Source organism: Lathamus discolor, chromosome 5, assembly GCF_037157495.1.
Source record: "Lathamus discolor isolate bLatDis1 chromosome 5, bLatDis1.hap1, whole genome shotgun sequence".
In the NCBI taxonomy this organism is placed as follows: domain Eukaryota; kingdom Metazoa; phylum Chordata; class Aves; order Psittaciformes; family Psittacidae; genus Lathamus; species Lathamus discolor.
In genome coordinates, this window is record NC_088888.1 from 93,195,829 (window position 1) to 93,222,867 (window position 27,039).

General features: G+C 35.4%; 1 protein-coding gene across 2 annotated transcripts in view; it reads left to right on the plus strand.

Moving 5' to 3' along the window:
* The window catches only part of TRAPPC12 (trafficking protein particle complex subunit 12), a 55,562-nt gene that overhangs the window by 2,628 nt on the left and 25,895 nt on the right, over positions 1-27,039 (plus strand). For both annotated transcript variants that reach the window (XM_065681568.1, XM_065681567.1), the window contains exons 2-5: positions 2,788-2,904; positions 10,956-11,069; positions 11,899-12,037; positions 23,776-23,888. In XM_065681568.1, the coding sequence (XP_065537640.1) occupies positions 2,788-2,904; positions 10,956-11,069; positions 11,899-12,037; positions 23,776-23,888 (483 nt within the window). The remainder of the gene's footprint in view (positions 1-2,787; positions 2,905-10,955; positions 11,070-11,898; positions 12,038-23,775; positions 23,889-27,039) is intronic.

Consider the following 27,039-nt stretch of genomic DNA (forward strand, 5'->3'; position numbering starts at 1 on the left):
GCAGGCCTTGTTTTTCACAGTATTTCTTTCTCACCTTCCTCAGCCCAGTCAAGGATTATAGGCTTGTTTCTGCTGATAATTACCTGAATCTGGACATGTGCATGTATGCAGATCTACCATTTAGTACCTAATCAAAAAGAAATGTGCCGGACATTGCCATATTTCTACAGTAAGACCTGATGTAAAGCCATGGGTGGAATTGAAGGGCATTCCTGCTGCCTTCTTCATTGATTATAATTTATAAGCAGTCCCATAGGCATGTCAGCGGGACAAGTTTTGAAGTGCTTTATGTTTACATAACTTACTTCCAGTTACTGCTTTTCAGTGGCCTGAGTACATGCCTTGACTGACCTGACAACCCCTCGTTTCGTATCATTGTTCATTATGATTCTAGTACTGCAAATTGTGTATTTAACTGAAACTATAATTGTAGAGTACATGAAGTGTCAACTAAAACATTGTAGGAGGCATGCTTTCAGTGTTAAATCAGCTTCCAACAATGGTCATGAATGGTTTGCTAATGCCAGATGTTAATGCAAGATGTTAAACCAGGCAGCATGCAGTAGACTAAGACTTTCAGGTTTTTAGTTTTGATTGGTTTGGGTTTTTTTTTTAGTTGAAAAGTGCATTTCCAGTGAACTGTAAGTGTGCTTCAGGGAAGGACTGAAATTTTGTATGATGTGTTGAAGAGCTCAGTCCTTTTTTATTCCCTGCTCACTCAGAAAGTGTTTGTTCCTATTACAAGTGTCTTCTCTTAAAAGTGGATAAATCACATCAAGAAAAATACTAAATGTACTTGGTTTCAGCTGTGTGCTACCTTTTGCTGACGATTCAAGAAACTTTTTTTTTTTTTTAACTATCTTGAATTGGATATAGTAGTTTATCTCTAGCCATGCTCCCTGAGTGTGGAAGCAAGCTGGAGTACTGCTTTCTATGCTCTTTCCATTATGCCTTACTTCATCAGTTACTGTCTGCTGTCACTATGTCCTTTGTTGCATTGCATTCATTTGTAATGTTTCCTCCTCCAAAGTACTGAGAGGGGAGGGAATTAAAAATTCTTTTGTATTCATGTCATTTTGCACATGCTGTCTTTTCTTAATCCTTCAGACTCTTCTGTTCAAAAGATGGAAATCTTTTTTTATTCATAGGATAAATGACAGCATTAGAGTTAAAAATTTTCAGCGTAATGAAACAGTAGTTGCAGTCTCATTCCTCACAAAACTAGACAGAAAATACAAACATATTTCCCATCGCTGTCCCTGGGGAAAATGCAAACATTTAGTATCAATTATCTTTATCGTTGCTAAGCTGTACTGTATTTATGTAGCTCACCTTTTTTTTAGGCAAAAGGCTTTGTGGCTTGCTTCATGCTCTCTGTGCTAACAGCTTCCTACCTCAGTTCTTCATGTTAATATTTTTGTGTTTCTTTAGAGGGATCTTCAGAAGTATTCCATTGTATGTTTACATTTTTGCATAGCCACTTTCTGCTTTACCATGTTAAATGTTGCATGCTGTTTTAGTTACCATAGGTCTGAAAAGATACGCAATTAAATTGCAGAGAGGAGGAATGGTGAGGAGTGCAGAGGTTCTCTCTGGTGAGTGGTAGCTAAAAGGAAGAGGACCTTTTGGCTTACAAAAGCAATAATGATAAAAAATTTGTCTATTAATGTTAATATTTTTATTAGTAGATTTTTATTTATTTTCTAGATTAAAAATGCATTAAAATATAAGATTGGGGAAAATGCTACGGAAGTAATTTTTGTTACCTGCTTTTGACATGTGGTAACTTCTAACATCATAAGGGGTTCTCTTGTATATAGTAATGTGTACAGTCCCAGCAAGAATAGGGGACACGCACCCCCTATACCTTGCCCTATACTCTGTATTGATAGACATAGTGCCTGAAGGGTGTGTAGACAGTAATATCCACAGTTTTTCAGTAGCTGCTTGCATTTCTTTATTATCTGTTGAAAATCTCTTGTACACAGAACCATAAGGATGTCAGCCAGCAGATGGGAAGGCACAGAAATGGATGATTGAACAACGATTAGAAGGGGAAATTTAGGCACAGGGGGCATCATATCAGTTACTCAGTTTGTTGCTAGCAAAGCTGGAGTAGAACCTGGATTTGGACACTCTTCCTCTTAGCTGCTTCATATTGTAAAGTCTAGAATTAATCTTGTCTGTCTTTAGAAATCTGTTCAAACATCTGTGTCTCAACTAGTCTCAAGTCTGAAGTTTCTGAGCTCAGATAACCTGATTTCTCCAAGGCGATGATTCCTCTAGTTAATTCTTTTGAAATTAAGCATACATGTTAAAATGTGCTGTTCACTTGGGTTTACAGTCTCTTAAAGTTTTTCGGTGGCTACTTAAGGCTGATAATGTGCATGTTTATCTTCCATCAGTAGGTTACACCTTTCAACGTTAATATCCATTTGAAAGTACATAAAACTTACTGGTTTTTACATCTTCGAGGAGTATTTTGTCAGATCTTTGAAGGATAATAATGAGAAGCAAATAAGCCTGAATGTTTCTATGCTAACAGAAATCTAAACATTGAAAAAAAGAGTATAGCAAATAATGTGGAGTAAATCTAGAAGTTTTCATTATGATGATGGAAACATATATACATTTATATTCGTTACACACAAAAAATGCTGGAAAATAAGCATTCCTCAAGGGGAAAGAACTATGTTGCTCAGCTTTAATTCAACATTTTATTTCACTAAAATAATGTTTAAAAGTGTCTTTTTATGTTTCTTTTTTTTCTGTTCCATGAACACCAAGGGAGATGCGGTAAAAGACTTAATGCTTCGCTTCTTGGGGGAGCAAGCTGCAGTGAAGAGACAAGTTTTAAATGCCAACTCCGTAGAACAGTCATTTGTAGGCTTGAAACAGCTAATTGTAAGTAACAGTCTTCATAATTCAATATATGTTAAATACCAAGCTTCCCTCCAGATAATTGGGAGCTACTGACTGTGAGGAGAAACTGAAAAAACCCTACATATCAGTCTGTTCATGATCCTGCCTAAGTACCAGCTAAAGTACAGTAGTTTTTAGTGGGAATGACACTAGGATTTAAATATTTGGTTTTAAATGCCATAGTAAATATTTTTAATATGCAAAAGTTAAAGAAAAAGCAATTTCAAGTTGCTGTGAATTTTATCAGCTGTTAATTTTTATGTAATGTAAATGGTTACAAAACAGATTTTTTTCTGTATCTACGTGTGTTTTCACTTTTTTTTTTTTTTTTTTTTTTTTTTTACAAAATATGAGACATAGCAGTCATTGTGAATGGTAAGCAAAGTTGATGCGGTAATTTCAGCATTTTAATTTTTCATTTTAGTATGGAAAAATTAAACTAAATTACTTCCAAATGAAAACTAATTTTTTTATTTTTAATTTCCTGTCCTTAATGTGAATGTTTCAGACCCGGAAATCGTTACATGTAGCAGCCTTGTGAACCTTGCCATGTTATTTCAACCACTGTGTTCCTGTTTGAAACAACTATTACATGACTGAGCCTTACTTAACCTGTTGAAATGTCTAAATATTTTAGGCTCATTTTGGTTTTGAAAAAATGGATGACAGTCTGTATTTTATATTTCACATCTTTTTGATTTGTGTTACATAGCAAACTCCAAAGGAGGCTTTTTTTTGTCATGTTAGGAAAACTCTGGATGGTCTGTAAGCACTGTTAAAGAAATTCAGAGGTAATTTTAGAATTTTTAGCTTGTGATCTCCATTGTGAAGGTAGATATCTTTCTATTCATCTCAATGTTGTGCTTAATTTGAGAGTTTAGAGGGGAAAAAAAGTCTTGGTAAGAAAGAAATCTTGTCTCTGTCAGTGTCAAAGTAGGAGAAGCTTTTTGCTGTGTTTCCTTTCCCTCTTCCAGGAGTTTTTATGTATGGGAAATGTTTTTCTGTTCAGCCTTGTAGCTGTGTCCATGCCAAATTTTATTCTACACTACAGATCATCTTAAATAGAATCATAGAATAGTTAGGGTTGGAAAGGACCTCAAGATCATCTAGTTCCAACCACCCTGCCATGGGCAGGGACACCTCGCACTAAACCATGTCACCCAATGCTACCACTGTTGCTGTTTTAGCTTTGAGTGTGCTCTTAAGCTCCAGAGGAGCAGTGTCAAGGACTTCTAGGATCAAAGCAAAGATAGAAGGCAATCTGCAGCTGTCAGATTTTGGTTTTGCTACCTGTAGCAGATTCTTTTCTTTTTTCATTTTTTTTTTTTTCCAATTCTCTTATTAGAAGGGGTTTGGGGTTTTTATAAAATTGCAGCCAGTCAGGTAGAAGTCAGGATGTTTGTCAGTTTTCAAGGCTTCTAGCCATTAGCTGCTGGTTGTTCTTAAGTATGCAATACAACTGTATCTCGGGGGTTTTGCAGAAGTATTCCTTTTTATTATTAGAATAAGTTTTGGGGCATTTTTTTCTTTGCAAACACTGCTGGGGTTTTTTCTGAAATCCTTAATGTGGAAAAATTATTTCAGATTGGCAACAATCTTAAAGTTAAAAGGTATTTCAGACTTAGAAACATTAAAATGCTATGGTAGACAATATTAATTAAAAAGATGCATGCTTTTTACATACACAGTAGGCCAGAATGACTTATAGTCAGTGCTGTGTTAGCAGCCTCTGATTTTGCTTTCTTCAAGTGAATTCCAGCCAAAATATGTTCAATGAATGTGTCTTTTCATAGGTAAGGTTTTCCCTTTCTATTATTTTGATACTACAAGTTGTCTGATCCCTGTTTAGTGATGTGATCCTTACGTATATTGACACTACTTCCTAGATTAAAAAGGACCACTTACAGGCAATATTAACATCTGGTAAAATAAAAACTAGTGAAAGTTAGAAATACTGCTGTGCAATTTTCACAAAATTAAGATTTTTTTTTTTTTTTCCTTAGCTGTTTGGTATCCATGTGAACATGAGTATTAATGAGATAGTTTCAGTCACCCAGTTCAATCCCTTGCAGTGATGGACAGCAACTTGAGAGTCTATTTCAAATAGGTCCTCAGTACAGAAGAGAAATGCATAGAGTTAGGATAGACTTCAGCTCCAGACTGATACCTATTATTTAGGTGTTTACATGTGAGGTGATGTCTTGAACTATTAAGGCAAAGGAAATCTAATATGTACAGTTACCAATCACATCTAAATTTGATGTGTAAATCTGAGATCCTGTCTGAAAATCTTAAGAACTATCATTTGCTGTATGAAGACACCAATGGCAGCTGAAACATAAAAAACCCCAGCAAACAGTATTCCAAGCCTTCCTAGTCCAGGGAAAACTGCTTCATTTATATCTGGTTACTGTTTTAATCCTGTGTGGATAGGAAAAGTATGCTCAGTGGCTGATCAATATCCCAAATCTTCATGCCACAGGTCTTCAGCTGCAACTCTGAAGCTTCTCTATTCTATTGGTTAATAACATCTGTTAGTGTATTTGGCTGTTTTAACAAATACATTTCTGCTACTTTCAAAGGCTATTCCAGAACTTAATTCCTTTGGTGGTTAATCAAAGAAATTCTAATCAATCCGCTCTCAAAATCTTTTTTCTAATCAAAGATAAAGTTGTTTACAACAGTTTAAGTATTTTGATCTCATGTTGCTTTTTAAGTCATTTTCTCTTCTTAGTATTTGCTTCCTCTCCACTGCTACTTTGTGTGGGTAGACAGCAGAGACATTTCCACTTTTCAGAGTTTCTTTTTAAAGGCAAAAATTACTCTTCTCTAGTCATCTCATCATGAATGTCTTCATAATCATCCTGGGAGCTCTTTTCAGAACCTCTTCCAATGGAAGCTAACATCTTTTTATTATCACTGTACAGAACTCAACAGATTCTATTGTAAAGTTACATGACTTTCCCTATTAATTATTGTGGTTTACATTTTCTATTATTCTTACATTACAAGCTATCTGATCTCTGTTTAGTGATGTGATCCTTACGTATATTGCCAATACTTCCTAGATTAAAACTCAAAATGCGGATACTAGTTTGCCAGGGTCACAAAATAATATGTTAAATTTATTCTAGTGTACATCCTTGAGCAGTGACTTCTCATCAGCCTTATAAAAGTTCCATTAAAAAATATTTACTTGTACAAGTTAAAAAACAATTCTGTGTTGTGTTGTAATTTAACTGACAGTGGATAAGATGCAGTTAGTGCTTTAAGCAAAGAATGTTGGAGACAGAAGTCCTTTTTGGGGGATTGTAGTGCAAACAGTCTGCAAAAGTTTCCTTAATTACAATTAGTTGTCAAAAAACAAATGGTATCAGGAAGGTAGTAAGCTGAACTTCCAAATGTGCACCTATTCTGATGAGACAACCAACAGCACCATCATTTCTAGGACAAATAGTTGTTCGCCAGGAACTTAACTCCGTGCTAAACTCAGCTAATAAAATTGTTTGTTCAACATGAATTTGATCTAGTTGATTTGAGTGAGATTTGTAGCAGTAACCCAAAGATAGATAGATGGTTTATTGAACAGCTCTGATTTCACATTTTAAGTTTCTGCTGTGGAATGGGTAACAGTGAATTGTAAATGCTGTACTGGTAGGGTAACGGTGGGGAGATTGTGCAGTAGAACTAGCTTTACAACTTTGAGGCTTTTAAGCAACATGGGAATGCTGGAGTGGTCCAGCAAAGTAAGTCCATAAATCTATGTGCTTATCATAGAGGTGATAACTTGTAAATAGAGTTACACATCTGTAGAAGCTTAAGTGTTTTGTTGGGGTTTTTTTGCAACTGAAAACAGAAAATCTGAGTTGTCAGTTTCTGAAAAGTTTTATTAGTCTGGTATAGGAACATGCATCTACCTCTACAGCAAATAAATGCAAGCAAGAGCTTGTTTATCTTCACAATGTTGCTTTGTTTTACAGCAGCAAATAAAAATTATACATACAAGGTGCAAGCTGCAATTAGGCTGGTTCCAGTTATTCCATATTTTAGATTAATGGTTTTTCATTTGAACAAATAGCACAGTATTTCTCACTAGAGGCATTTCTGATATTTTGAGTCATAAGGTGTTTGCAGACATGGGAAAATTATGTCTTTGATAATACCATACCTAAAAAAAGACTACTGGATCTTGCCACTATAAATACACAATGTTTGCCCTAAGTATGCAATCATTTCATCAAGCTACTGGACCAGGAAAGGGTTACTAACTCCATTTTCTTAAGTGATGTGGAAGTGCTCTACCAATGTAATTTACAGGGGAGAAAAATGTCATAGCTAGTGGAGGAGGACATTTTAATCACTTTAATGGTGTTACATGTAGAGTTAATGACTCCCTTTAAGTCTACTTAAAAAAAAAAAAAATCATATACTGTTACTTTTGCACATGATTAATGCTGTGCTGTTCCATATATTTTCAAATACAACAAACTTGGATGCAGTGGTATGGCGTATATATTCACTTTAGTGTTACAAAGTTATCCTTAAAAATTGCAGGCAGGGGGCTTTATTTCTAAATCGGTGATTAATTTTCAACATTTTTGCAGCCAATTTGAGAGGCAATGGGAGACACATGTAGCACAAACAGTAACTGGGGGCTTGTGAGAGAGGTTGCCATTCTATACTAAAAAGCATCAATTTATCAGATAAAATTTCGGCAGCTTATCTCTGATTCAAAATTGTTTTCCTGAGAGACTGAGTAAATTGGCTTCATGTATCAGGTGAGTTCCCTTTTCGTTAAACATGTTTTCTGTCGACATCTAGTCTGCATGACTCTCTTTGCTTGACAGAAGAATTCCACCTGGGTGTTAGCCGTATTTGTTGCATCACCTGAGTTTCACTGCTTTCATTCGGGAAAACAACATGCAGTATTGTATACACAGGATAAATGTGAACATTTCTGCAATCACATGTCTAAGATCCAATTTTATGATTTTAAAAATAAAAAAAAGTCAAGCAAAATTGGAGCACGAGGAGGCTTCCAAGAAACAGTTGTGTATGTGAGACAGTGGTATTCAGCTATTTGATACTACTTTTTTCAGTCCATACCAGTGAATATCTTCACAATAAAACAACACCACGGTCTTTCAGATATGTTGCAAACTGTGATAATTGAAGTTCTTATGACACTTTATTAGAAAAGGAAGAAATGTAAAAAATGTTTTTCCAGCCAGTTATTTGGCTTGTGTTGGGTCATTTACTCAATTGGAACTTTTCTTAATTTCTGAATCTAAACAATACAACATCTTCAGGGCTGTTCTTGAAGTTGAACTAATACCGTTCTATTTTTAATCACTAGAATTATTTTCTGCTACATCCCATTCCTCCCATTCATCTCTCTTTGTAGAAAATAAGCTTATTTGAAGGCATTGGAATGTATTAAATATCTCAGTTACTTGCTTTCACCAAATGGACTAGAAGCATTGCCAGATCTTTAAATGTGAACTTATCAGAATTTGTAACTAATTGTTGACTCCATTTCAGATTATTTTAGACTGTTTTATTGCTTTTAATAAAAGGAGATCACAATAGCCTTATTCAGATTCTTCTTTTGAAAATGGTGGAATGTAAGTCAGTAAAACGAGGATTTGGAAGTTGATCACCTTACACTAATTCTTGTCTCTTAAAGCTGCAGATACAGTATTTGATTAGGTTGTTGGTCAAATCAAAAGAAGCAGTAAGATAGTAAACATGCTATAGTTGTTTCAAAAAACAACGATTTGTGTGCAAGGTAAGCTGTCGCTGGAAAGAGGGAAAATAAAGGAGGGGAGGAGCTTTGTAGTCGGTAGCACACAAGTCTTCTCACCTCAAGCTATGTTAAACTTTTAGTTACTACTTCTGCAGGATAACAGTCTGACAAAATCCTGGAAATACTGTCTACATTTTTTATTTAAACCTACAGTCATTGTATTCAGATCTCGTCCTAAGAAGTTCAGTAAAAAGATTAAAATATATTGGGCTAGTTCTGTCATTCCTAAAGAAAAATAGAAATCCCTTGAATCTGAAACCTGGTTTACTATGCAGTTTTCCCTGCAGTTTTCCCAGTGGATGGATTGTTAGGACTGTGCAGCTGTAGACCACAGGAACTGTGAATATAACTGACCTGCAAGGTTTTGCGGGGTGTTTGAAATAACTGGGTAAAGATTTCTGGTGGACTGGCAACAGTAAATCTGGTACAATTTGCCAGAGACAATAATGTGTCCTGCTAATTTAAAATTAAGTTACAGTGCCCTGCCAGCAGCCTTCTATTAAGTTTCCACAGGGAATTATGCTCCATGACCAGCAGGCATCTCTAATTTTGAAATAATGATGAATATTATGTTTCATTTTCCAGCAAAGACTTTTTACAATGAATATCACATTTACTTCTCCTGCCAGTCTTGTTCTATAAAGGAAAAATATCTTCTGTCCACACCTGAAACAGAATTTTAAAAGTTGTAGCACCTAAGTTTGTCACAAATGCTCCATTACTGTTTCTGGATCCTAACTCTAACTTGGGAAGAAAAGTTGGTTTTAGAGTCCGTGTATGCTTCTGTTCTGAGGATAATAAGAAATTAATTTGTCACTGCAGAACAGGAATAAATTTCACATAAAGCATGTCAACGTCTTTCTGCTTTTCTAAGTTGATGCAGCTATATGTTGAAGGATGTTAGAAATGCATTATCAATTCCTGCTCTTCCATAAGTGCATAGGCGTCTCAGAAGCTGCTATTCTGCTTCATGGACTTGCTGACAGCTGACTTCTGTATTTCCAGGTGGATCTTAAATTTTTATCTGAGATTTGACGATGCAGGGGAGAGAGATGAGGTTGTTAGTGCATGGTGATCTCAAACTGGGGGCTAAAGAGTATGAAAACTTCAGCTGTTACTACTGTGTTTTTTCTATATAGTCGTTTGCTTTACTGACTAGACTCTAAACACTGGGGAGAATTTAATAAAATCCCAGTTCAAGATGAGTACCTGAACTTTGCAGACATATATAAATGCATTCTGTTCCTTTACATTTTGCCAGACAATGTGACAGTTTTGTTTTATCAAAATGTTTACCTTTTTTTTTAATGTATTTAAGAAACTATATGAAAAAAATACTACTTTCAGGAACAAGACGTATTTAATTTATAATGACCTGCTACATACATGTCCCCTGAAAAACTCTTCTGTGAGATAGAGAAGTATGATGGCTTAAAACCTGAGAAACATCATTCTGTGTTTTAAGTTTTTGGTAATGTTAGCTATACACGTGGCTTCATTAGCATATTCAAGTCAGAAACATTAGTAGAATGACAATACGACAAGGTAGTTTGACTTGTTTAACTAGGAATGTTGGGTTTTTTAATGAATTAAAGAAATGTATTAAAGAATATTTGAAGTTAGTCATGCAGTGGAAATTCAAATGTTTACATTTTATAGGTGAAGCAATTGCTATTGTTCTGAATTTATTGGTTGCTAAATTATATTGTTTCTTGTTCTTTGATCATAATTGATAGGAATTCTGTGTTCTGGGCAATGTTAGCAAAGTCTATTTTCGTTAAATAAACTACTAGAGGTTATAATCTGAAATACTGAAGTCAGTGAGGTAGGAATAGGCATTAAATATTTAATAACAGTAGAGGAACTTTGATGTGATTATTGAAATATGGCCAGCAATTATTATTGTCCTTTTAAGGAGAAAACAAAATTGTGGATATTATAGTATACTCAAGCATATTAGCAAACATGTTATACCTTTAAGTTTAGAATTCCATATGGTGGTGTGCATATCCTTTTGGTTTAGTGATCTGATAATATTAATGCTTGATTTCCCTTTCTGCCCAATTAGATGTGCAGCTTTGACAAATGACATTCTGCTTCTCACTGGCCAGCTCTCCTGACCTTGTCATTATTACTGATGGGAACCTGTGGTTGCTTCGGGCAAAATAAGCAGTTGTGCATTTTAGGGACTTTATGATTTTGCTACTTACACTTTTCTTCTTCCCAGAGCAGTAAAAACTGGAGGGCAGCAGTTGACTTGTGTGGGAGGCTTCTAACTGCCCATGGTCAAGGCTATAAAAAAAGTGGGCTGCCTACTAACCATACAACAGATTCTTTACAGGTATGTTTAAAGATACACCCTTGTAATTTTTTTTCAACAATATTCACATTAATATATTTTTTTAACATGATCAAACTTCTTTTTGTAATTTTTACCCCAAAACTGAGCTTATTAAAGCATTTTAGTAAGTCACTTTTTCTGTTTGTTTGCTTGTGTAAAGTAGATCTTCACTTAAAAAGGTAGTCACTTTTTAAAGGTAGTCACACTAGTAAAGAGAAATATATCGTGCTATTTTGGAAGATTCATTTTGCTAAAGTTCATGGACACTATCTAGACTGTGAACATTGTAATAAGATTTTAAATGTTAGAAATACGTTTTGTGATGATAAGGAAATAAATTAATAAGGGATCGTGAAACATAGCAAGCATTTTACTGAACAAAATATGACCTGATGACAGCATGGTTCTGGCCCTAGTAACTGTAACGCTCATGGAATTCTACGAAAATCATAACAGATTTTAAAAATTGCATAAAATTGGAAAAGCGATTAAAAAACAGTTTGATAATTCTTACATGCTAACTCAACTTAGATATTCTAATTTGCAATAGCAAGCTAGTTTTTAAACTTCAAAACTTCCAAACTTCAAAATCTCAATACCTTTACAAACAATTAAAATACCAGTCCTCTATGTTTTATTTTAATAATTTTGTGAAAAGTATTCAATGAATGCATGTAAATATGCTCCTCATTCTTATCAGTTAGTGACACACTCTTTACTGAACTTTATCAGGAAAAAATGAAAAGTTGAAATTGTGTTTGATTAGCTTGTTATTGAAGCTAATAACAGAACTTGTCTTTTCCTCCTTTTCATATGTATTAATTTTTAGCTGTGGTTTGTGAGACTAGCACTGCTGGTAAAACTGAATCTGTTCCAAAATGCAGAAATGGAATTTGAACCATTTGGAAATTTAGACCAGCCTGACCTTTATTATGAGTATTACCCTCATGTATACCCTGGACGAAAAGGTAAGATACTTGATTTTTCCTTATCATTTTTGTCAGCCATTATAAAATAATGGGTTCAGGGTTTTTTAATTCTAAAGCATTGTGAGCTTTCAATGTTTTCCCCCAGAACAGCATGATTGATTACTATGTTAAAGCATTGTTTGTGTTATGGGAGGTATCAATAAGGAGTAACAATAAGGGGTAAAATTATTCCATCACAGTATAGGTAGGCAATGTATTTCATGATACTGATACAACATTGATTTGAAAGCGGAATGTTTTTAAGAAGTAAATATAATAAACTAGTTTATTTCTAGGGTATTGTTAATTTTAAAAAGACAAACTTTAATAGTTCATTTTAACTAGAAACCTGTTGTGAAAGGCGATGAGAGAGTTTGTGGGAAGAGAATATATAAGCTTTTCCTCTTACATTTTTCCAGGTACTATCATTATCTTATTTTTAGCATTCATGTGTTCATGCACACATGGTAATGCAGGTGCTACTTTCTTATGTTTCCTGGATTGTAGGATTAAAAAAAAAAATAGATATCATTTAAAATTTTTCCTTAATAAAAGTTATTAGTTATATGCAATATTATTTGCTTAGTAATTGACCAGCCACAATTCTTCATAAGCAGTTTGTCCTGAGTTTCAAATGCGCTGCTTCCCTACTTGCTTCAAATAGCCCATAGGTTAACTATATAGTTCTAATAAGCCAGGGTATTCTAGTCCTCCAGGAGTCTGGATTTGAAAAGTTGGTCTTCGTATGAGCAATTTCACACCTTTTCAGGCTATTTTAAAAATTCTTTTTTTCTAGATCTGTTATTTAGAAATAAAATACTCTCTGATGCCTGTACATCATCAAGTGATTGTACTGTTCTTTGGCTTTCATATTTGAACCGCAGTGTATAATAAAATTTTAACAGTTAAAATAGGAAGTGCCACACTCTGAAAAAAATACAGTGTATTTTACATAAGATGCTGGAAGTCTCAGTGGAGTAACCTAAAAAGATACTGAGACTTTCAGGTTGCTGAGGAAAGGAAGTTGGTGTCAAGAATGATCAGAATCTCTTGCAGAGGACAGTTTCATCTCTTAAGTGATGCAGATCTGTTGTAGCCAGCAAAGCTGATACGGACTGCCTGGAACAAGTCCTTCTGACTTTACTTATCATTTTCCAGGCAAACACAGGCAAAAATTTCCCCTTTTGTCTTGAATACATTCAATCCACTGAGAAGGAACTGTGTTATTTTTAAGAGAGAGTTTTGGTCATTAGTTTGGGCAGCTCTTTGGATTTGGTTATCTTTTGGCAGCTGTGCACATGATGCACTGCTACTCAGGAGAAGTAGTCTTCACCAGGCCATATGCATATTTCCATATCTTTTTCAGTATTAAAAACAAGTTATTGTGCTTAAGGGAGAAATCCTCACAGGTCATGTCAGTATTTGAGGTATTTCAGTCCTCGTGCCACAGAGCATACAGGTAGCAGCAGTTCTGGGCAGTCCAGCTAGCTGTCGCAGGAGCCTGTCCTGTGACTGAGCTTTTGATCCAAACTCTCTTTGCAGCAACCAATCAACTAGTGCAGCTGTTTCATACAAATTATGAAGATATCTATGGTAAAAAGGTGAGCATAAGGAAAACACTGTATTTCATTATTATGTTCCTCAGTTCATTTTTAACGGTTGAGCATACCAACTGGAATCATAATCTGATCATCTCTAAGGAAAATACAGTCAAGGTTGCATGGAGCTGACCTGCTGATTGTACCTATCTTGTATCAATACAGCGTGATGAAGATGAAGGAAGAGCTATCAAACCTTCCTTATGTACTTTCGAGGAGAGAGAGATGTTGTTTGCAGGGATGTAGGAAAGAACAAGCAATTCTCTTCTGGCTAGCATTAAATTACACAGTGCTGGATTGTAGATAAAGGAATTTAGTATGCATGCATCTTTAACCAGCTAATTTAAATAATAAAATAGATAGAAATCATTCATGTATTTTGATTGTATTAGTATGAACACACAATCCACTGCTGTTTGGTAATTTTACATATCATTTTGTGGTGTAACAAGCATAAAAGGAACAGCTTTGTTTCAACACTTTAATTTTGATTCATGGTATATAAACGGAGTAAGCACTTAAAAATCAATTTAATAAATGAGAGTATAGATATAATGTACACATTAATTGTAAAACATCTAATATTTTGTATAATTTCTTTGTATTCAAAACATTCATAACAAGAAATGTAATGAATTAGAAAGTTTTCTGTCTTTCCTATGCTTGAAGTAAGGAAAGCTTATGTACCTGAGCAGCAGTGAGGATAGTCACTCATCCATTAATCTCTGACAAATATACCTCAAAGAATTTAAAGTAAATTCCAAGTAAATGTATGAGGAGTGGAAGATGGTTTTTCCATTAATTTATCTTAACATGGCCAACACAGTCATCTTAATTTTCTCCTGAAGCTCTCCCAAGGCTGTTTCCCTCCCAGCAACGCTATTAATCTGTTTTCCCCTAAGATTTTGTATGGCGTTTGCAGCCATGCTGTGCAAGATTTTGTCATCTTCAGGGCTCTAAGATCTAATCTTTCTGAAATCTTCCTTGCCTGATTTCTATGGTCTCTTCAGTCATCTCCGTTGCCTGTAGGTGTGCACCATCTGCGAGGTGGAATCTGCTGGGATCCTTCTATCAGCCAGTGAAGTTAGCTAAGTTCCTCTTGGATCATTCCTGTTTGATATGGGGCACAGAGCACACAATTCTCATTTTCTAGTGAAATCTTTAAATTGTTCAGTTGCACACTTATTTTTTCTAAATTCATCTGCAAGCAAAGTCTGATTTTTTTTTTTTTATATACTATTTTTTTGTCTTCTGATAGGTCTGTACTTTGGTCAGGAAGTTGCTTCCTGCACATCTCTGTTGTACTGTGAGGTACATAAGTCTGGATTTTTGTCACCATTCTCATGACTAATGGCTTTCAGGATTTTATTTCTTCATTTTTTTTAAAGATTCTGTCTTTATCTTTACACTTCTATTCATACTGTTTGTTTCTGTGTTCCTCATGATACTTAGTAAACTCTCAGGTGATAGATTGGCTAACCTGAGGTATCCTTCCCATTGGTAATGCTGATGTGTTTCTGAAAGAACGAGAGCCAACGATTAAAATGGAACATTAAAATGCTATTTCATTCTTTTATGAGATAATTTGGTCTTGTTTCTGCTTAATAGACCAATAAGTTATAGAAAAGTTAATGCTACCAAAACCAGTGTTCTAAAGCTACAATAATTGAGAATAATTTATTTTGAATTACGAAGGGGAAAAAACAAAACAAAACAAAACTGTGCACAAGTGAAAATAGGACTTTTATTCCCCTGACCAGAGGTTTATCGGCTTGGGGTTTTTTTTCTTTTTCCTTTTCCCTTTTCATTCTCCTTGTGATGGTACAGCATCATCTGTACTTTTCTACCATGTCTTCTGGTGTCTGGTGGCAAGTGCCTAAATAAGGAACATATTGTTAAATATTTAGTTGTATGTGCTGTAGAACTGATTTCATACTGTACACCTTCCCCTATATTAGCACAAGTGTTGGGTTTTTTAAAGTGTGGCTCTAGTGTGATCACAGGGATATACTAGTGTGTTGCAATAGGCTGACACTTTCAGATGGATAGTGACAGTTAAAAATATATATACGTGGTATATAAAACCCATGTATTTCTCTCAAACTAGTGCAAGTCTAGACATCACATTATTATAGCATATTTCACCAGGTCTGTATCACTTTTATAACTTTATTAATATCCACTGTAGTTAGAAGTTTTAGCAGAAATACATTAAGAAATTGGTACAAAAAATACGTGGATGTGTGAGATTTTATTTTTTATGTGTCCTTATTTACTTAAGCAGTGCTCTTAATTTGTTTCATCTATTCAGCTTTGAAATTCAGATCCCCCTAAAGGAATCCTTTCCTGCCTGGTCTGGAACTGTTGTTGAAACTCACATTGTAAACAGATTTTCAGTGCTGATATCTAAGGTGAAATGTAATAAATTACTATTATCACATTTGGATAAGCTCATAAAATAGCAAAAGGATGTAATAGGAGACTTGTCATATGTGTGCTGACACAGAGACACTGTGCTTACTGTGAAAGCACTCATCCAGAATTTTTCTCAAATACCCACAGAAGGCACATCTGGACTGCATGTAGTGCAGAGGACTGGGCACAGCTCCAGGGTCTACCTGCTTGCTGAAGCTTGGTCCTGCTTATAAATATCAGCCTATGCCTACGACAGGCATGGAGTGGGGAAATTAATAATGCTGTGTGCTTTCACAGTAAACCACTTTCATAGTGGCTCTTCTACAGTGATGTTTGGCCATTCCTTTCTGCTCGTCTATGCTAGTAGGAGGCAGCTTTGCTGAGCCTTCCTTTCCTTTTTTCTCAGCATGGTTTTGTATGATGCTATAAATGAAATGCCCTTTGGTTTTTTTCATCTCATCAGCTTTTGGTTAGTGGGAGAACTGTGGCAGGATGGGAAGTGGTGTGGGGAAAAAATTAAAATAGTTGTGTGTGAGGAAGCAAAAGGGCATAATCAAGGTAAAAACAGAGATAAGAAATGCATAGACTAAAGAAATTATAGGATATAGAGAGCTCCTATCTGTTAATAAGTTTTTCAGGAAAACAGAATTAAAAAAAAGCCTTATCATTGTTATATTCTAATCATTGTTTGAGGGTGGTGAGATACTGGAACAGGTTGCCCAGAGAAATTATGGATGCCCCATCTCTGGAAGTGGTCAAGGACAGATTGGATGAGGCTTTGAGCAACCTGGTCTAGTGGGAGGTGTCCCTGCTCATGGTGGGGGTTGAAAATAGATGGTCTTCAGGGTCTTTTCTAACCCAAATCATTCTGTGGTTCTGTAATATGTGGTACTAGCTTTCTCATAAGTTACCACAAATACTGCTGTGCCTGAACTTACACCCCCATGTTACACCAGTTGTTTTGACAGCTGATTGGAAGAGTTCTCCATTCAAGCTTATGTGGACAGTAAAAAAGATATTAAAGCCTTTAGAGGAACTGGTTTGCCGATTATTATTTACAGTACTATGTACCTTTGTTGTCTCTTTAAATTTGCTATCTGTTCTGTTTCTTTAGAGCTTTTACCTATGAAATCAGCTAATACCACTTGAATAAACACCACTCAAGTGTTGTGGTTCCAGTTGGCTACTTAAGGTTGTCAGACTTGCAAATACAATTTTTTATGAACTCATATTTTAGTCTAAGAAATATATGTATAATTTTTAAGAGGATATAGTGCTGCAAAAATAATTGTGCCATCTTTCTCAAGGCTATGTAGTCTCACTGTAGCTAGTACCAGCTTTATGTGGTATTTCTTAAAAATGAACAAGTAGCTCACTTCTGTATTCTGCCTTACTACTGGTAAGATTTGTGGTGATGTTTTCTTGGTATGGCAGTTGTTGCAGGGTTTTTCTGCATTTCTGTTATGTTTTCCTTGCTTCAGTGCAAGTAACTCCAGGTTACTCAAACTTTGAAACCTTTCAAAACCAAATCTTGAGTCACAGTATCTGTGTTCTTAGGTCATGTGCAGTTAAATTGTGAAGTATATAGAAATATGTAATTTCAGATAAAATTTTCAAACCCTTTTCTTTCAGTGATTACAAACATTCAGGCTCCTACCTCTTCCTCAGTCTCTCTGAAATGGAAGTAATAAAAACTTGGAAACTGGTCTGTTGAAGCTGGATTTTATTTTAAGTGTACTTTTAATTGACAGATTCAGAATCAAAGCTACTGAATCATCAGTTTTAAAAATCTCCTTATAAATTATATGAGTACACTGTTGCAGAAGTATCTAAAAGTGTGTTTGTGCATATAAATGCAAGGATATACATCCCTGTGTGTATATGTATGAATAAAGCAGAATGTCTTCCTGATACTGTATTTTCTGTATTTTTCTTTTACCCAGTGAAGGAAGGGTTTGTTTCTCTGTTTTGCTGGTTTTCACTGTTATAAGACCCCACTTTATGTTTTCAGTAAATAATAATTTGCCCTGCTGCTATTTTTTGGTATTTTAAGATTTGTTGAGTAAGCTGTAGAAGGCAGATCAGAAAACATTTCTGGTTACTGATTCTGCAACAAGAAAATACAAAGGTAAAATGACTGGCCATTGGAATTGTCTTTCTTCTGCTCTAAAAGGGCTGCAGATGAGGGCTGCAGTTTGAATTTGATTGACATGAGGTGATGTTTATGTTATGACAGTTATGAAAATGTGCAGCTGTTCATAAAGATACAGAAACTGAAATCTGTGGTCTTAGAAAATTCTGCCTGATCTTACTATCTATTCCATCTGTTCCCATGCTTTTGGAGTATCCATTTTCCTTTCAGCACACCTTTTTCACTTTTTAGTTTTGCCTTTTGTACGCTGCTAATATATATATGAATGAGATTAATTCATGCCAAAGTGACAATCAAAAGTCATATTCTTTGGAAAAAGTTCCCCACTGTGTTCAGAAATGATAGCTAAGAAAAGAATTGTCTTAAACCATTTTTCCATTACGAATTTTTTATAAATAACATTATTATGAAACCCCTAAAGAGGAGCAACAGAGGTCAACTGTAAAATAGCAAGATAGAATAAGACTTATTTAACTTAAAATTTCAATACAGAACAGTAATTGTAGGGTACTGCCTGCTGTTGAAATCATCTAAGTTTAGTTGATGTGGTTTTCCCATGTCAGAGGGCATTGCATCTTTAGAAATGTAAGTATGAAGTAGAGAGCAAAATCTATTCTCCTGTGTTCTTAAGTAAACATTTCAATTACAGGATACGCTGCTTGTTTAAAACATTTCCTCGACATGTTGCCTTGCTAAATTCAATACTGAGTGAAATATAATGGAGGACATAGGTTTGATTCCAAACAGTTTTGCCAAAGAGAGCACATGCCAAAATCCAGTGTTTATATAAAATTCCTTTATCCCTAATGGTATATCACAGGAAATTATATACCTACTTGTATAGGACCCTGTTACAAAGAAATATGTGTTTTGCTGTGTGTCTTAAATACGTGGCATAATAGTAAGCAAGTAGGTGAAACCGCCCAGACAATATAATGTCAATCTAAGCAGCAGCACTTATATCTCTGTTACAGCTTAGTGTACATGTAGTCAATCTTACTTTCTTGGGTTTGGGGAGTTTTTTGTTGTCTTCCTCTTCCACCCCTCCTAATATAACTGTGTTTATTGAGGCAAGTATAGGGGCTTTATTCCTGTTGTTAATCTGTTTTTTAATGAAATTGTGTACAGTGAATTCTACAGCCTGCCTTTCAGACCTTCATAACACTATTATTATTGATTTACTGAAATCATCAGCAAATGCTTTTTACCTCTTCCCAATTGTTTTCTTCTTAACCTAGGCAATGTAAGGAGTACTTATCAGAAGGCTAAACTTCTGTCCTGCAAAACAGTGTGGAAGCTGTGCTTTTGTAAATTCATGTGCAAATTCTTTTTCTGTTACATTTATTAGCAATAGGGATGGGCTCCTATGCACTGTTTTTCTTTCAGCTGAAAAAGTGTGAAGTGCCTCTGATACAACATGATACTGTGATGTCATAGAACAGCAAATGTGTGTCCTGTTATTTGAGCAAAATTCTTCGTGAGCTCAGAGTTAACCGTTCCAAGCACTTTCTGTAATTCTCTAATTTTTATCTTTTTACCTTTTTACCCATGAACTGATGTAGCTTTGAAGATTCACAAGCGTCATATTATGGTTTGCCTTTCCCTTTTTCATCTCCCACTCACCCCATGAAGCTCTCTGCAGGGCCACATTTCAGACCTGATATGCTTACAGTGTCCTCTTCCATCATGGTACGCACACAGGTCACCTTGCTGGGTCCTCTGAGAACAAGTTTTCATAACCATCCACCCTGTGGAAAGGTGTTTGGTAACTTGCTTTTGCTTCTGTCGGGCCCTTTCTTGACAAATTCTATTTCAGACAAATTCAGAGATCATTGTTCCATTTTCTTAGATTGAGAAAACCATAGATTTGGATTTTGTCTACTGGAGACAGTACAGTAATAGAGAACTCAGGGAGTGGGTGTTGTCAGTTGTTACACAGCTGTTAACCAGGGGTTAATATTTTGGTGAACAGGTATCTTTACACGTGTTTTCTATTATTGCCATGTATTTCTTCCTGAGAAGTGTTACCTGAATTGTATTAGCACCTCAAGTAGCACCAGAAGATCTGTTTATTAATGTAGGAACTGAATTAGATGTATTATCCATACCTCATAACGCTTAACTAAAAAGAAGTTTACTTATGGGAAGATGTACTTAGGAAAGAAACTTTGTGATTTTTGGTTAAAACCAGTATGTAAGGAATACGTTTGGATGAGTGGCTTGGATAAGTGCTGCAGTTTTCTTATGAGCAATTTGCTCATCTGATTTGACTTGTTACGAAATAACTGTTTACATGGAGTTGTAAGACAGCCTTACCATTTTCCTCAGTTAGCATGCTTGTGTGAGACCATGTGTACCATTTCGTGCTTTCTTAACAAAAAACTTATGCTATTCAGAAGGATTACAAGGAAACTGAGGAAGAAGGCAGAAACAGTTGATGTTTCTGAGGTTTTAAGTAAAGTTAGCAGCGTGTTTAATAAGCAGTAAGTAACAGAAATTTAATGGATGGCTGTACTGAATGCTTACAGTAAAATTTCTTGCAGGATACTAGTTATGTCATGAATTTCAAAAGGAAAGAGAAGAAACATGCTGGAGTTTTAGATCATCCTGTGTGAAATAGTAATATAAATTCTGGTTTGAAAAGTCACTACACTGACTACCCTTACACCGTGGGCCAGCTTTCTTGTTTTTTTGTGAGACATCTGTCATCACACTTGATGTACTTATTTAGGATCACACTGGAATGAATTTTGGTCACATGGTATGAAGGAAATACTAAGTGGTTGAGAAATAGTGCGTTAATAAAGTAACTTTTAAAGTAACACAGTTCTGAATGCCTTACATCTAAGGTCTTAGTTGTGATAGCAAATAAATGAGATTCTCACAGAGTCTAAGTTAGCCTGGGTTTGCATTCATAATTCTGACATCCTCTGATAGCACTTCTGACATTGTAGATTGGTAATGGATTATTCCTTCCCCTCAAATGGATCATAATAGTGTGGCTTCATTCAGCAATATGTAAGATCAGTAATTTACTAAATATGGAATCCCCAAAAGTGTTTTACAAATCAGTTTAATTAAAATTGATAATGTAAGATGTTTCATGTGTGCTCCATTAAATACCCATCTATCTGCACACTGAGCTGTTCTCTTACCAGTTCAGATTCTCTGTATGAGTATTTCTTGAATTGACCTTTTGCTGCATTTTACAAGAGAATGTAACGATACAAACTTGTTCAGAGTTGAAAATATTAGAACACAGTCATTAGCAAAAATGCTGTTAAATCTTCAGATTATTTTTGTCTGTATTTCAGATTTTCCAAAGCTTTGCTTATGGACAAAAGTTTTCCTTTTTTTACCTTTGCCTTAGAAATCCTGTTGAGTGCAGCAGTAGGTGTGTGGTTTGTGGGTTAGCAGTAAATTAAGGCTATGTTCTTCAAAAGAACAGTACCAAACCAGCTGATTTTAGGCACTGCTTAATCTTTTTTGCAAGATAACCAATGAAAGGTGGAGTTAGAACGTGGTCACCAGAGGAATTGTAGAGATGGAACCAGATGCGGGTCACATTTGCTTCTATAGGTTTGCAGTACAGGTTCTTAAGTTCGCAGTGTGCCTACAAAGCAATTTTTCTGTGTTGGTGTGATACGGAATTACTCTTGTTTTATTTACACGTTCCTTTTCATTGTTGTTCACTCCTCGCACTCCCGGCTGTGCATCTTCACTTGAGTCATGCTAGGTACATAAGTAGCATGTGTCAAGATACGTACATAAAACATTTCACATCTCTTATTACTGGTTGAGTGACTTTTCGTGCTTCTCTTACTAGATTTTCAAAGGCATTGTTTTCTTAATCCCTGTTCCACTTATGATGATGCATGAAACTCCTTTGTACATCTGTTACAGAAACACAGCAGTCATGTAAGCCGTGGGGAACAGTTTGCAATGGCAAAAGAGAACTTATGTAGATATAAGTGACTTACTCTGTAGGTCTTAATTAGTGAGTTCTGTGATTAAAATCTTGTGAACCTTTTAAAAAATGTCTAGAAGCAGTGACTCACTGTATATAGCATTTACATCTTTGATATGCAAGCCTGTTAAAAACAGGTGCAGAAATCTCTCTAAAAAGCTTCTCAGTCACATTTTTGAGAAAAGATGAGGCAAGAGGCCAGGTTGAATGGGGCTTTGAGCAACCTGGTCTGGTGGAAAGTGTCCCTGCCAATGGCAGGGGGATTGAAACTAGATGATTTTTCAGCTCCTTTCCAACCATTCTGATTCTAAGAGGTGGCTTGAGAGGGAAATCCACTTAGAATATGTCTGAAGTAAGCAAAGATATTGAAATATTGGGACTGCAGCAAGGCCTGTTTCCTCATTATGCTACCTCTGATTTGTTCTTGATAGTATCATTTAGTTTATGTTCAGTAGTATTGTCTGTGTATCAGGATACGCAGTTGTCTGAAAGCAGGGTGTTGCACAAGCTAGGATTCTCTAAAGCTCCTGAAAACTGCCTTTGAAATCAGCCAGGATGCTCATAAACCTAGAGGATTTGGTCTTTGGTAAACACTGTACTAAAGATGGAAGTAAACTAACATGAAAAGGAAGGAATTTCTATTTTCTCCCCAAATACTGCTTAAAATTCTTTCCCTGTTCTTTGATGTTTTCAATAAACCAGAAGATACAAAAAATACATCATGTTTATGAAGAGTAAGTCTCACAGTATAGAGTAATCCAGTAACTCTTCGTGGAAGAGCTAACATTAGTGGAGTAAAACTCAGACTAAAAGTCATCATTAGAGCAATGGAAAGTTCTCTGCACAGCATAATGGACTCAGACTATTACACAAAGCTATAATATTTATAGAAAAAAAGAAACAAAATATTTTGTAATGTATTTTAAGTTACCAGAGGACTTGATATATTGTCTATCATAGTAGTATTATTTTTCTCTTTCATTGTACTGTTTTTATGTTTTATTTCTTTTGACTCATGTTGGTTTCTGTTTTGGTTTTTTTTTTTCTTCTGTAGTATAGGGGCCCTTCATATCAGCTTTATATGGGAAAGGTTTACATAGATGTGGTTTTTCATGCCCCAGTTATATAACTCTTTCACAAGCATGCATTTAAGAGCAGTAATTTAATCTTATTTCTTCTGCATTGATTGTAAAATATGCAGAATTATAAAAGTTAGGACTGATGTTGTAGCTGCAACCTGAGTAAACTTCCGTTGTTTTAATCCTTTGATTTAATTAGTTTATAAAAACCTTTAATGAAACATTGTACTTCTGCGTGCAACTTGGTTATGAAAATTTGAATTAGGTGCACCTTTTTCTTGCCTTCTTGATTGTTGTTACGTGTGTGCTTACCTATTGAAAATGTTTTACAGTGTGTCGCATTGTAGCTGAGAAAAAGTTTGCTGCTTTTTTAATTTTCCAAATCTTTCATGAGGAGAATAAAAAGATACAAAGATTAAATGAACTTCGTGTTATACACACAAGTGCAAAATACCTCATATAATGTAGGCAAATCATAAGCTGATCATTATAGCAATCACATTTAATAAAATTAATTATGTTTCTAGGTTCCATGGTTCCTTTCTCTATGCGAATTTTACATGCCGAGCTTCCTCAGTACCTAGGTAATCCACAGGAATCACTTGACAGACTACATAGTATGAAGATAATCTGCACCAAGGTAACAGCTTCTCTATGCACTAGCATTTCTTAATGTTTAAGAAATATATTTTATTGTCCTGACAAAGAACATTAAGTTTCAAAACAATGAATTTTTTTATGCCATCTTGATACAAATAAGGAGCTCAGTAAGAGAAGTAATTGTGTCTTCAATTTTAGGACACAATCTCTTTTCTGTGGTAGCTCTGACTAAAATGAGTAGAACGGTGGACAAAACAGATCTCTTCCTTTCGTGCTCTTGCCAGACAAAGCATGGAGGACACTAAGCAGATGGTGTAAGGGCAAGTAGGAGAGCTTCATTGCCTCACTGAGCTGTGTCTGGCTAGCTCAAAACACAGTTGTTAATGATCTTGATCCTTCAGAAATAGTTTGAATATCTGGTTTTGGAAACAACAGTCATTTGGAAATATAAATACAACCTGCTGAGGTTTGTTCTGCAGGTTGTTTTGTTTTGTCAAGTGCTACAATACAAAATTTTGGTGTGAATTACATCATGGGGTTTGTTAGTGCTGAAATTGGAGTGATGGCGTTACAAGCACTAACCTTATCCACTAAACCTACTACCCTTTTTGTTAAACATTCACACTTAAACGTTTTTTTTCTGAAATCTTTCCTGAGTTGTCAAACGCAACAGTTTGAATGTTACAATGAGGTAAACTCTACAAGAAATGCAGCGTTATTGTTTTATCTGTAACACTTAAAAGTTCAAAACCAGAAAGACAAATACATGATTTATTTTTATTTTCAGTCTTCCCTGCAATTGTTCTGTATTTGCTCCTGAAAGTAACTTGGATAACAGAAGTAAAGGGATTTGATAATTGACAATCATATAGTTGTAATGGTCTTAAGTGTGTAAAATCAACTTGCTTCTAGCACAGTAGTTACTGGGATAACCAAATGTTTATAGTGAAAAAACGAAACAGTTCTTTGTATTATGAGGGGAAAAAATTAAAGGTTTAGGTAATAAGCGATGAGTGTGACATTTTTTTATAGAATTGGAAAGAAGTGATTTGGAAACAGTCGAGATGTATTTAATTTGGACCAGAAGTGTTACTTCTTACCATTTTACGAATGTTGTTACCTGTTTGTGGCCATCTAATAATACTACTGGCAGATTGTTCTCTCCAGCTTTTGCCTTCATAAACAGTTATCCTCAATTTGAAGTAATTTTTTTCTTCTAGGAAATGCCATAACTCTGTTGCAGGGTTTCACAGTGCTTCTGTTGATGTTTGCATGCCCTGGTCTGCAGCAGATCAGCCATTTCATATCTTGGTTTTATGCAGTCTGTAACAAGTGCTGCATTGTCTCCCTTCTGTCATGCACAGGCCACTAGATTCCATAAACTTAACTGGAACTTAGATAAAGGAATGAAAAAAGAGGAAATTAACTGCCCCATTCCCCTTTGCAAGACCTTCAAATCATCTGCAACCTTGAGGTGGCTTTGTCTGCACTCTTAAGTGCAGAACCTTAGAACATACCCAGTGTACTAAGGAAGTTTTTAAACTATAATACAAGATATTTTACTTTTTTTTTTTAAGCATGAACTGGGCTTATTATTTGTTGAAATAAAGAAATAAATCAGGATGTGCTGGAGAAGATGAAATAGACAAAAGGAGATTTACAAATTAATATATACACATTCCCCTTCCAGATGAGTTGTTTAACAGATCTGTTTAACTCATATTCTCACTCTATCAACTGCTAGTGGCCTAGGTCACTACAAGTTCCATATGATCCCTGGTGTCCTTGTGGAAAGCTTCTTTGAAGCTGGCTGAATGTTTTTCATTAGCTCTTCCAAGGAGCGTCCTGTTCACTTGCTGTCGGTTCGTGGGATGCTCTCTCTTTCTCTCTGCCTTCCTGTGTCTGAGTTTCCAAAGTTTCTTTCAGGTTAGTGTGTTCAGTAGTGGACAGAAAGAGAACCAGCTCCCTTTGCTTCTGACAGCTTCCGCTACAGCCAGGATCCAGTAGCCAGGGCAAGCTATTGTCTGTGCTGATGGATGCTCCTTTTTAAAGTACAGTACGTAGAAAACTACAGTTGAACAAATAACATACCATCCTTCTCAAGGGAATATTTCTGATCAGTTATTCTAGGCACCTCACTGCAGATTACTTCATCTGTTTGCATTCAATTAAATACCTGCTCTTTTAAAGCAATTCAGAAACAGCTGTAGAAACTAGAATGTGAAGAAGGACAGCTTGTAAAGATAAATATGTTGTAAAAGAGAGTTGTAAATTGGTGATAATTTAACCATTTGGGGTTATGGTTGGCTGACAAAAAATGTTGTATAGCTGTTTTGATTTTTGCACAGAATGCTACTTGTCTAATAATCTTGATTTCACATGGAATGTTCAAGAATAAAGTTTAGAATACTTATGAAAACCTATGGCATAACCAAGAAAATAACATAAAGGATCTACACTCATTAGTCTTAATATTTGTATATGACACTTGGGAACCATTGGGGTTATAACAGAATTAATTGGGGTGCTTTCAACCAAAAGCCTCTGGTGTTTTACTTCCTTATTTTAGAAAGTGGAAAAATAATCTTTGGTCATCCGTATTTACAGAAGGGCATAGCAATAGTCATTATGTAAATGAGATGATCTTGGAGTCATAGAAGCTGGAGGAGAGAAAAGACCTATTAGCTCACCTAGTCTGTCTCTCTGCAACACAAGGTTGTTTTCTAGTTTTTAATGAGCCACCCTATGGAGCTGAGGCCACGTCCCCTGGGAGGCTATACAAGACTAATGCTAATGCATTCTTATCATAAGAAAATTTGTCTTTCTGTTTCATTTCTCTTCCTTAATGTTGTTGTGGGCTTTTCTTTCCCTGTCTGACAATTCCTTTTAACCTGGTAAATTTCTCTCTTGCTTTCTGTTGTATGCATTCTACAGACACTTGTCAGCATTGTATTAGCCACTCAACTTAAAGACCTATCCGTATTTACTTTGTCCCTATTTTGGTAATTCATTCTCTTCAGCCCCCATCTACTTACGTATTTCTGGTACCTGAAGCAGGATTGGTGGTTGAGTGCATAAACATAATTTTCCTTTTCCCTGTACAGGTAATAATGGGTTTATCTTTTTCAATATTCCTGTAAATTTGTAATCAAGGTCTGGTTGGATATTTTACATCTCTTTCCATAAGTACA